Source organism: Carex rostrata, chromosome 1 (genome assembly GCF_964058835.1).
Source record: "Carex rostrata chromosome 1, lpCarRost1.2, whole genome shotgun sequence".
In the NCBI taxonomy this organism is placed as follows: Eukaryota; Viridiplantae; Streptophyta; class Magnoliopsida; order Poales; family Cyperaceae; genus Carex; species Carex rostrata.
Genome location: NC_135918.1, coordinates 9,159,107 through 9,170,991, shown reverse-complemented (window position 1 = coordinate 9,170,991; position 11,885 = coordinate 9,159,107). Strand labels below are relative to the sequence as shown.

Here is an 11,885-nt window from a genome sequence, read left to right as displayed (position 1 = left end):
CACGTGACTCGCGTGATTACGTACCGTGCCATGACCGGATCTTTCACGTGTTGTGTCGTGACCAAAATGTCAAGGGTGGTCACGGCACGCGACATGCGAGTCACGGATACCGGAACAGTAACACATGTCGTGCCGTTCCGTGACGGAGCCGGCTCCGCCGTGCCATTTTTCCCACACTAGACGCAGATGTAAGATACCAATTTTTTGGACACAAGATTTAGGTAGAGCAAAAAATTATCGAATCGGATTTAAATTCACTAACTAATTAGATACTCAATAAAAAAAAAACAATGCTTAACTTATACTTTTAAATACTTTGATTTGTAATTTTTGATTGTCTAACCTATAATTCTAATTATCTATCATAATTCAAGAAACTTATTTTAATTTTAATCTTAAATTTCACCGGAATTACAAGTCAAACATTTAGAAGGGGGCAAAAAATTTCATAGGGGAAAGACAAAGTCAATCGAAATGTCCTGATCTTCACTAAAAGTCAAAATTCAGTAGAACTGTCTGTTAGTGTAATAATCTAGAAGTCAATAATACGATAATTTATCATAAAACTTTGTTCATGAATTGAATGATTAATATCATTTTGTTGCATTGAGTATTATTGAATTTATGGATCATTTCGAGTTCATGACTGAAATTGTGAAACTCCATAATATAGATGATATATACTCTTAAAAAGTCACTGACCAAGGTAATTAGCAGGAACACTAATTACCGCGATAAGGTTAGTATGTGGATTAAAAGATGGTTAAGTTTTACAAACCACCTGACACGAGATGTCATTTTAATCACATAGATACATGTTCTAGGAACATGGTATTTGACAGACCCCGAATGAAACATTAAATAGAATTCAATTACATTGTTTTGTAGTGACATATTTTTACACGATTTTATGAGGACACATCTTAACACCATATGTTTACAAGTTATTTTTGTTATTTTAAAATTCAAACAATCAATTTGAACCGTTCAACATGATCTTCATATATTAAAATGTGCCTGGAGACCAAAATTTTTTTTTTTTTTGGAAATTGTTTACTATTAAATCGCTGTTTGTCTAAAACTAACAATTTTGTACACTTCTTAATAAATACTAAAAAAATTCAAAAAAATATAACATCTGATCTCCAAGCATATTTTAATATAGATATCATGTTAAATAGTTCAAATTGAGTGTTTGAACTTTGAAATTATAAAAATAAATTATAAGCATACAGTGTCAAGATATGTCATCATAAAATAATGTAATTGGATCTCTCATCTTTAAAGACCAGACAAGACCATATTTCATGTAATTAGTGCCATACTGTTCACTCGCCGTACAACAACGTTTTATGAAAGAAATAAATTTACAAATATTTAGGATGAGAATTATAATCAATAATATATAACAATTCAGAATACATGCATGTACATACATATTATGGAAAATACAAATTTCCTTCCATAAGCGTGATATTGTATGACAATTGTAGTTTTTTTCCTTTCTTTATAAATATTATAAATTCTTCATTTGAATTTTTAACTTGAAATATCTTACACAGAGAATCAAATAATACAGAGTAACCATTAAACTTGATAAAAAATAACTTAGAAATTTAATCGGATAGACAATAAGAATCAGGTCATTATAATTGAATTATTGTTTAATTAATTTTCTATTATGTATGAATTATCTTTTAGTTAATTAAAAAAGCTATTATCTTGACCACTATTACCATCTCTTGTTTACTTTTATAAGAACATCTTCATAACCTAATTTATTTTCCACCTTAATTTTATCACGAACGACCACTATAATAGTTGGCAGTCGAACTTGAAATCCTTGAGAATAACTCGTTACGTCAGGTCCGTCAAGACAACACTTCCCTGTAAAATGGGACCCCCAATGATTAACAATGCCACGTGGTGACCAATTAAAAAAAAGGTACCACGTGGTGACCAATTAAACGTCGCCTTTGACTGCCGACCTGACTGGAAACTTCTCCGGTTTAAAAAACAAAATTCATATTGATGACGTCAGACGGTTGACACACCATTTTTTGTACCGTATACGTCTCCAGACGATCTCAACTCCTAATTCTCTGTGGCGGGTGCGAGGGGATACTATGATGCGTCAATCACTGACTTGTGGGCTTCACGCGTGTTTTCAAGTTTGCTGCCTTGCTGGGGAATATTCGTTCGTATATAACACCTGTCAGAGGTAATTTATACCAAGCAAGCATGGCATTCCATGGTCCCCAGAATCTGGCGTCCCTTTCTCCGAGTACCTATCCTCTCCTGTAACAGAATATTTTCTTTTAAATAATCTCCGTCCGATTAGAATCCGGTCCTATCCAAATTCGTGCTAAAGCAGATCGAACGGTTCTTATGTAAACACATAATTTGTGTTAACTCAGGTGACATGATTTCCCTTTCTTCTTCTTGACTCTCGACCGTTTCCCACAAGGCCACAGGGAACTTTTCGTTCCAACAAAGTTGCTTGAAAGAGAGAGAGAGGCACGGACCAGTTAACAGGTTGTCTTTTGCCATCTCGAACGCTCCTCTCTTCTCTACAATCCACGAACGAAACCCTCGTCCTGCTCGGCCGCGGCGGGAGCAGATGGCTGCGGTGAAGACGGAGGCGCCCGACCTATCTCTCTCTGATGTCAACATTAACTGGGATAGGTCTCTCCCTCTCTCTCTCTCTCTCTCTCTCTGTTTTTTTTTAAGCTTCGCAGAGGCTGCGAAGAGATGGGAGGGGTCGACCTCTCTCTCTCTCTCTCTCTCCGGTTTTAGTATAGTGTGGTCCTTTTATTTTCGTTCCTTTGAGAAAGTTTGAAAATGCTAACTGGGGAAGTTGCGATCAAAGCGAAGGTTTTGAACCCTTTTGCAGAAAATAGAAGTAGAAACGAAAAAAACAAAATACGGTTAGGTTAGCTGTACTTTGAGAAAATTTTCATTAAAGGAGAAAAATTGTTGTACGGTGAATAGGATGACACCAATTACATTGAGTCATTTCATTTGTATACTGTGACTTTTTAATTTCGGCGATTCTCGCCTTGGTGTCCTGTACCGATTGTCCCCCAAATTGCTTTGACAAGCTTGTGGGCATGTTTGACGACTTCTATGCGAATTGCTGATATATAACATATTAGTCTTTGGTATCAATATATATGTTGCCAATCATAAAAGAAGAAGAAGCATATTAGTGTATCATACAAGCCAATATTTTTCTGAAATTATTGACAATTGTTTTGTGTTTGAATTGATTAAAGATTAGACAAGACAAGATTTCATGTAATTGGTGCCATCCTATTCACTGTACAACAAGGTTTGCTTCATCCAACGGCTGTGGTTAAAACACGAATGCAAGTTGATGGTAGTGGGCTCTCTCACCTTAGCGGGTTTCAAGTCTTCAAACGAATCTTAAAAGCTGACGGTGTACCAGGTATTTTCCGAGGATTTGGTACAGGCGCTGTAGGGGCCTTGCCGGGTCGGGTCCTTGCTCTCACCTCTCTTGAAATGGCAAAGGATGCAGCTTTGAGATATACTGAAAAAATGGATATGTCAGAGGCAACACGGATTACAGTTTCCAATAGTTTTGCGGGTTTGGCTTCCAATGTAGTGTCATGTGCATATTTTGTACCTTTGGATGTGGTGAGGTTCAATTTCTCATCTCCTTTTATTTTTAGCTTTGTTTTTAAAATATATTAATCGGATTCATACAAAATATCATTTTTCTGAATATTCTCTATTTTCTTTTTCTCTTCTCTTTTGTTGCTACTATTCTTCATTGTAGAAACTCGTTACAAACAAGGTTCAACCTTACAACACCATAAGCAAAGAGGAAAATATTCTAACTAAACTCCTGCAATAATAATTTTAGTGTGTTGGTTGAGGTTATGAATATGGAAGCAGACATAATCTATGCCAGCACATATACCTTCTTTTGTTGTCAGTACCGACCCAGGACTGAAGTCCAGACCAGAACTTTTCAAAGTTTTAGAGCACGGGTATTGTTTTATGGCAACCTGGTTTGATCATCTGAAGTACATCTGACTGTCCTATCTGATAGGATCTTTTTAATCTCTCTGATATCAAAGCTGATTCTTGTTTTTGTAGATTTGTCAAAGGTTAATGATACAAGGTTTGCCAGGAATGCCTATGTACCAGGGACCATTTAATGTGGTACAGAGGGTGCTGCAAAATGAAGGGATACGGGGCCTTTATAGAGGTTTTGGTGTTACTCTTCTGACGAACTCTCCTGCTTCTGCCCTTTGGTGGGGTGCATATGGTGCTGCACAACATGCCATTTGGAGGTTAGGTCACAAATTATAAATTTAATTACACAAATAATCAATAGAATTTGTTGAGGCAAATTTTGGTTAAAGAATTCAAACCTACACAAATAGAACACTATTATAGCTTCATTGGCTTAAAAGTAAAGCCGAGTTGCTTATTACACTTGCTGAAGGCCAACAAATCAATATTGTGTTAAATTGAGGGTAGTATTCGAGTAAGTGAGGCTTAACTGAAAGCCTGAATTTACTGGGACAACTGATGGTATGATTATCAAAATTGGGATTTGGTTGATTCTCAATTGCACAATTGAGACTTAATTAACTGGTATACACTCATTTTCATTTCAGGTTATTTAAGCATTTACTTACACTTAATTTGGAGCTAAATTGGCTTGTTGATGTGCTTATTTATGATCTTATTTCCCAATTAGGAGCTTAGGATATGGAAATGGAAATGATTCTGAGAAAAAACCATCTCAGTTGGAACTGGTAGGAGTTCAAGCTGCAGCAGGCACGCTAGCAGGTGCATGCTCTTCAGTTATCACCACGCCTATCGACACGATCAAAACCCGACTTCAGGTATGCTCGTTTTTCAACTTATTAATTTTCTTGGGCTATTTTGCTGAACCACCCTCAGTACATGTTACCCTTTCATGAACCATCAACAAAGAAAAGTCTTTGGAGTTTGTGTCATAAGATGGATATTACTGGGGGTAAAATATCAACATCTGTTTTTTGAAATTTCATTAATATGTTTGAGTACAATGAGAAAGGTAATGGATGATTATGGGAGTGGAAGGCCTTCGATGAGGAAGACAACAAGGAAGCTTCTAGAAGAAGACGGGTGGAGAGGTTTCTACAGAGGCTTTGGACCCCGCTTTCTGAACATGTCTCTTTGGGGCACTTCTATGATTGTCACTTATGAACTAATTAGTACGTTCTTTTTACCTTCAATGTGTTCTGTATTTTTGCTTATTATAATTACTGCTGTGAGATTGTACTTAATTGTTTACTTTGACAATTCTTTCAGAGCGGTTATCAGTAAAACGGGAATGACCTATTTCTATTGGTTCGTTAAGCTACTCACAGATACAGACAGCAACACGGTACAACAAGTTATGATTGTCAAGTAGTTCTATTCCTTCATTATTTCTTTTGTTCTTTTGGAAGGAGGGCTGTGATGGTGGTTAGGAATTGAAATTCATAGAATTTCGACTAAGATCATGTATGCTTTGTTGTTTGTAGTTATTTTAGATATTAGAAAGCTAAAAAATGTTTATCAACCTGTGTAAAATATCACAATATTTAAATATTTCTGTTATTTTAGATATTAGAAAGCTAAGATCATGTATGCTTTGTTGTTTGAGTTCAATTAAATTCAGTTATTAATTATCAACTCCCCTTTTAATTGAGAAATTATATTGTATCTCACGTTTTGCATCCTATATCTTCATTGAAAAATATTTGTATTTATCGTAAAATAAATAAATTTATATAATTTATATAATTTATATTTAGTATATCAAGTATTTATTATATTTTTGAGTGGTCATAAAATAATTTAAGTTAAGATTTTGTTGAATAAGTAAAAGTATAGCTTTTGAAGTTTTAATCTTAATAACGTGTATTGATATTTTTATGAACAATTTTGAAAGAAATATAAATATATTTGAAATATAGGTGTGAGTAGCACGCTTTAATTCGTGTATATTAAAAAGAGTTTTGAGATGCAGATTGCTTAAAGCAAAGGGTTATATCTAAGTAAAGTAGTTCGTTAGTTATTTGTTATTTGAAGAGGAATCCATTTATAATATTTGTAAGTTACAGTATTTTATAATAATTTGATTTTGTGATTTTTAAAATTAAAACAATCTATTTAAACCGTTGAATATGATATCTATATTAAAATATGTTTGGAGATCAAATTTTATATTTTTTATGATAATTGTTAAAAAACAACACTTTTTTAAAATACTTAATAAATAGTACATTTTAATATAGAGATCATATTGAACTGTTTAGATTGACTATTTAAACTTTAAAAATTATAAAACCGAATATTTATAAAATATTGTAACTTACAAATGTTACAAGTGGATCTCTTTCTTAGCATAAAACCGGTAATAAAACCGTGGGAGAAAGATGTGAGACCAACGTGCTATCCATGATGTTTAGAAAAGAATAAAGGGCGATTTCTTTTCTCATCAAAAATACAAAAAAAAAAAAAAAAAAAAATGCGCCAGTGCTGATTAGTTTTAACTTCGTTATGTTTTCTCACAATTTACTAGTCAATTTACCTGCTCAGTGCAGGACAGCAGGAGGGTAGTTTAGGAATGTACACAAGTTGTATATTCTTCTAGAACCTGTAGTGTTTTAGTTAAATTGGTACGATTAAAATCTAAGCGTTTATAGTTAATTTATTTCCAGGGTTAAATGGGAGGAGAAATATGAGAAAATGAAGGATTAGTTTTTTTTTTTTTTTTTTTTGTCTTTCTGGATTTAAAAAGGAGATGGAAGAAGAGAGAATAAAAATAAGGTCGTTCCATGTTATCATTGAGCCTTCATATTTTTGTTATTAAATTTGATAATAGAGTTGTGTTAACATGTTCGGAAAGAAGATTTAGTGCATTTAGTTTCGAACGTAGTCCAACTAGGTGAATTTTTTATGATACGGCCCAACAATAGAATACCCAAGTAACAAGACAACTGGATTTATAGCCCAATAACACACATCTCAAGATTTGGCCCATTTAATAAAGAAGCAAACGGGCCAGATATCATAATACCTTTGAGCCTTTCTTTTCTCTTCAGATCCTCACGGTACCGTAATAGGGAATCTTTTAGAATTATTAGATCTGGACCGTTCGTTTTAACTTGGAACGAATCTCAATGCCCAATAATACTGCCCCTGCACTAGACCGAATCTTAAAGCGGCTGGGAGTTAATCTCAAACCGTAAAGTAAAGGGAATCTTTTACAGTACGAACACACTGAAAACTCTCAACTCCACTGAAGAGTTCGCTCCTTTCTCTTCTTCTACTCTTTCACGGCTTCACCTAACCAAAACCAAAAACCAACTAACGAGATGTAAACTTCTCTTTCTCCGCCATTGTTAACCTAAAGCCGAGCACGCAAAAATGAAGAAATGTGTTATTTTGGCGCTGTCAATTCTCTCTCTAACACTTCTCTTTTCTCTATCCTATTTCAACCCCACCTCTGTCTCCGTCTCCATTTCCACCTCCACCTCCCCTTCTCCCTCGCGTGCTCCTCACGTGCTTCGTCGTCGGCCATCACCATCACATGCTACTCGCGTGCCCCTTAGCTCCCCTTCCCTCTCCTTCCTTTTCTCCGACAACCAAACCCTTCACCCGTCGCTCGTTGTCTGGGCCCACATGCGGGACCTCCTTTCCCGACCTGACACACTCCCAGCCGTTTCTGACGGCGCCCGCGAGGCCTCCATTGCATTTAAATCCCTTCTCGCTTCTCTTTCTTTGCAGAAAAATTCCAGTTTTGACAGTTCCCTGTCTGACAAAAATAGTTGCCCCTCAACAGTCCAAGGAAATTCTTCCAGGATCGATGTACCTTGTGGATTGGTTGAGGATTCAGCCGTTACCTTAGTCGGGGTGCCAATTGGAAAAAATGGTAGCTCCCAATTTGGGATTGAGTTGATTGGATCTGATTTGGGTACCAACAAAGCGGTTGCAACCGAGAGGCCTATTGTACTTTCTTGGAATGTGAGTTTGGATCCAAAACAGCCAGTGATTTATCAGAACTTTTGGTTGCCTGAAAATGGTTGGGGTGAGTTGGATATGTGTCCCGGTACCAGGTCTATCAGTACCAATGATGGTAATAAAGGTAGACTTGTTTTTGGTATATTTTTTATACTTCTTTTGTTGACTTGCTTAAACTTCTATAACCTTTTATTCAAGTAGTTCATCCTTTTTATCAGTGCAGTTGACGGGCTCGTGAGATGCAACCAACAACAAACAGAGAGCTTAACAACTCAAGAAATTGTTAATGGATCTGAAGCGATTAGCAATGAGCAATCAAAGAGGCAGGTAAAACGGTCCCACTTGACAGCTGGCTTTCCATTTGTCGAAGGCCATCCTTTCACTGCCACTCTATGGAATGGAGCTGAGGGGTTCCACATGACTGTTAATGGAAGGCATGAGACTTCGTATCGGTACAGGGAGGTAGGATTAGGGGTTTCATACCATAGTAACATACGAGGTCATATTCAAACTATTTTGATGTTACATACCAGGGCCACGGTACCAATGGTCTTCTATTAACTTGTTGTGTATTTTTCACTAAAAATAAATAAACCAAAATAACCAGGAACACTGTAAGTTTGGTTTCTATTTGCACCAAACCAGGCACCTTGGTTGCAAAGTTTTAATGTAATTTGTCAAAAGTCAAAACCAATGGATCTCTGATCTCTCTTTTCGCCAGAGACTTGAGCCATGGTCAGTGACTGAAGTTCGAGTGCTGGGTGATTTAGATCTTCTATCAGTCTTTGTTAATGGCCTCCCAGTGTCTGAAGACTCAGATTTCATTGCCGATTTGGAGCTCCTAAGAGCTCCCCCGTTTGATTCCAAGAAGGAAATATTTCTGTTAGTTGGGGTTTTCTCTACAGCAAATAATTTCAAGCGTCGGATGGCGATCAGGAGGTCATGGATGCAATATGAGGCAGTTCGATCGGGTGATGTTGTGGTTCGGTTTTTCACTGGTCTTGTAAGTGCAAAAATACTTACACTAACAAATATGATTTCACTTATATCCTTTTCAGTGTAAATTCAGTAGTATTTCTTTTCGTGTGAAATTGTCTTAATTGTTGGCAATAATTTTTCATTTCAACATTTCATTGCAGCATAAAAATGATAACGTGAACTTGGAGCTATGGAGGGAAGCTGAATTATACGGAGATATTCAAATAATGCCTTTTGTCGACTATTACAGTTTGATCACACTTAAAGCTGTTGCTATTTGCATTTTTGGGGTATTGAATTTATTATTCATTTGTTGATTTTCATATTATTTATGCTTGTTATCTTTTTTATCGTTGTTTCTGATTGCTTAGCTATTCTTCAGTGCCCAATTATTAATTTGTTTTATTTTTACATTCCAATTTGCTTAATGCCTCACTTAAAAGCCTGAAATGCCATTGAAACTTTTTTTCCAGACAAAAATCACAGGAGCAAAGTACATAATGAAAACAGATGACGATGCATTTCCAAGGATTGATGAAATAATCTCTATCTTGAGAAAAAGTGACTCGAAAGCGTTATTATATGGTCTCATTTCCTTCCAATCTTCTCCTCATAGAGACAAAGATAGCAAATGGTTTGTTAGCCATGAGGTTTGTGCTTTGTCATGTCTATTTTTGGAAATTTGCAAAAGGGCCTTTGCCTGTGCTAGCAACCATATTAATTTTTAAATTCTTGCTCGAAGGCCCATGGTTGTGAGGAGTTTTGCAAGGCCCATATCCTGTTCAAATGCAATCCATATAAAATGCAAGGAGCAAAAGATAACAGTACCAAAATATCAGTACCATATCTTAATGGAAACTGCATTCTTCATTTAACTGAAAAAAAAGTGTTTACGTAATTCAAACCTATGCAGGAATGGTCTAATGAAATGTATCCACCATGGGCCCATGGCCCTGGATATATTATTTCAAGAGATATTGCTGAATTTGTTGTACAGGGCCATGAAGAGAGATATCTCCAGGTAAGCTCCTTATTCTATTCTGGTATGTTTGGTTGGATTGAAAATATGTTATTCTTGGGATTAGGCCATTCGGAATAGCCTATTCGGTGTTTGGTTGGATTAGAATAGCTAGAATAGTGAATCCAAACTTTTTGTATTATTAGAATAGACTATTCCTAAGGGTTTTGAGGTTTGGCTATTCTAATAAGACAAACAATAGCTATTCTTGTTTTGCAACCAAACATTGTACCACTTGATCTGGTTGATCTCAATTTATTTAGCTTTTATTATTATTTTTTTTTATAGTTGCTTCGTTGAAGTTAAAGGGCCTATGTGCTAAACAAACCTTTTGCTATCTGGTTTCATACTAGTTATCATACCGGCATTTACCAGTGTAATATAATGATAAAAATGACACTGGTGTTTCAGCTATTTAAACTAGAAGACGTGGCAATGGGGATATGGATACAAGAATACAAGAATACTGGTCAAGAGATAAATTATGTTACTGATGACAGATTCTATAATGAAGGGTGTGAATCAGATTATATTCTGGCTCACTATCAGAGCCCGCGATTACTTCTGTGTCTCTGGACCAAATTGCAAAAGGATCATAGAGCCTTTTGCTGTGAATAGTTTTCAGGTTTTTTGTATTATTTTCTGAGCTTCTTGTACCCTGTGGTGTAACTTTAGGTGTAAAATCTGTTCATTGGTTAGTTCCTTTCCCTCTTCCACATAATATTTATTTGTTTGTAAAAATGTAACAATGTTATGAAATTTTTGTTAGCTTGTTATTGTGATTAGAAATTGGAGCGTTATCCTTCAAAAACGACGTTCTCTCTTATTCAGTTCACAAAATATTAAATTGTGAGATTGAGAAAAGGCCAGTAGGCACTTATTACAATCTCACTTGAGAACAAAAAAAGGAGATGGAGTACTGGTACATTTTGAGGGGACATGGTTTGATCTAGAATTCTATGGTCCATGCTTCTTCAACTCTTTCTACAAAAGATAGCAAACCTTATCCAACAGTTTTAAATTTCATATAAACCTGTTAACCCGTTAGCAAAACATGATTTGTTAGAGGGGCTATAGTTAAAAGTTGTAATTTCCCTGCAAAAATCTGGATTTTATATTTAAAAAAAATAAACACAAGCCAGATTAGTTTGGAAATGGTGTGTACCAACCTTTGCTGACTGATACCATAGTCACAACTCACAATGTACACGAGAAATTTGCGTTTTATTTGTGTATTATTCGTTCTTTTTAGGTTAACGAATTGAACTCCGAATAAAATGCAAAAAACGTATAATATGTTTTTTTCGTAAATAAAACGTGAGTTACGAATTCTTCGCGATAAAAACACGAAAAAAAATGCGAACTTATTATGTTTCTATTTTATTTAGATTTTTTTTCCTTGTTGTACCAAATTATTTTCGAATTATATCCGAATTATGAATTTTTAACTCTGTCGAACCGAATCCGAACCATTCGTTTGTTGCTGTGACTGATACTATCATCGTAGAACACAGTCATTTATGCTAAAAGGGAAAAGAGAGAGAAATAGAACAAGAGGAGAAAATCACAAACGCGAGAAAAAAAAAACTGTAGGTTTCTCGATCAAATTTGAATTTTTAAACTAGAGAAATGTTCTAAATAAGAATTTTTTATTTGTAATTCGTGCAAAGGCGAACTTCCTTTGAACTTGAATCCCACAATGCATCATAGACGCGTCCCAGCGTATAAATATTGTTTATTTATTTGACCTCCAAATAAGGTTTCACCTGCGTCCTTTCTTTTTTTAATTTCTTTCACATAAATAATGAAAAATCATTTCAAACATAAAATCAATGAACACATCATTTCACTGACAGAT

General features: G+C 35.3%; 2 protein-coding genes across 2 annotated transcripts; both read left to right on the top strand.

Annotated features, from left to right (window-relative positions):
* Window positions 1-2,485: 2,485 nt before the first annotated feature.
* Window positions 2,486-5,626, top strand: LOC144556610 (uncharacterized). The gene is made up of 6 exons (XM_078304994.1): window positions 2,486-2,685; window positions 3,276-3,657; window positions 4,123-4,319; window positions 4,733-4,880; window positions 5,075-5,234; window positions 5,332-5,626. Exons 1-6 carry the CDS (start codon window positions 2,621-2,623, stop codon window positions 5,355-5,357), a joined length of 978 nt encoding a protein of 325 aa, XP_078161120.1. The 5' UTR covers window positions 2,486-2,620; the 3' UTR covers window positions 5,358-5,626.
* A 1,683-nt stretch (window positions 5,627-7,309) lies between these two features.
* On the top strand, window positions 7,310-10,797 carry LOC144556601 (Galactosyltransferase family protein). Its single transcript, XM_078304984.1, has 7 exons — window positions 7,310-8,155; window positions 8,255-8,493; window positions 8,753-9,034; window positions 9,171-9,299; window positions 9,483-9,659; window positions 9,923-10,030; window positions 10,439-10,797. Exons 1-7 carry the CDS (start codon window positions 7,438-7,440, stop codon window positions 10,643-10,645), a joined length of 1,860 nt encoding a protein of 619 aa, XP_078161110.1. The 5' UTR covers window positions 7,310-7,437; the 3' UTR covers window positions 10,646-10,797.
* Window positions 10,798-11,885: the final 1,088 nt, after the last annotated feature.

Coding starts and splice junctions, on each gene's coding strand:
- LOC144556601 (XM_078304984.1), top strand. CDS start 7,438: ATGAAGAAATGTGTTATTTTGGCGCTGTCAATTCTCTCTCTAACACTT. Junction 9,035..9,170: donor TTCGGTTTTTCACTGGTCTT/GTAAGTGCAAAA, acceptor ATTTCATTGCAG/CATAAAAATGATAACGTGAA. Junction 9,660..9,922: donor AATGGTTTGTTAGCCATGAG/GTTTGTGCTTTG, acceptor AAACCTATGCAG/GAATGGTCTAATGAAATGTA.
- LOC144556610 (XM_078304994.1), top strand. CDS start 2,621: ATGGCTGCGGTGAAGACGGAGGCGCCCGACCTATCTCTCTCTGATGTC. Junction 2,686..3,275: donor GTCAACATTAACTGGGATAG/GTCTCTCCCTCT, acceptor AATTGATTAAAG/ATTAGACAAGACAAGATTTC. Junction 3,658..4,122: donor ATTTTGTACCTTTGGATGTG/GTGAGGTTCAAT, acceptor TTGTTTTTGTAG/ATTTGTCAAAGGTTAATGAT.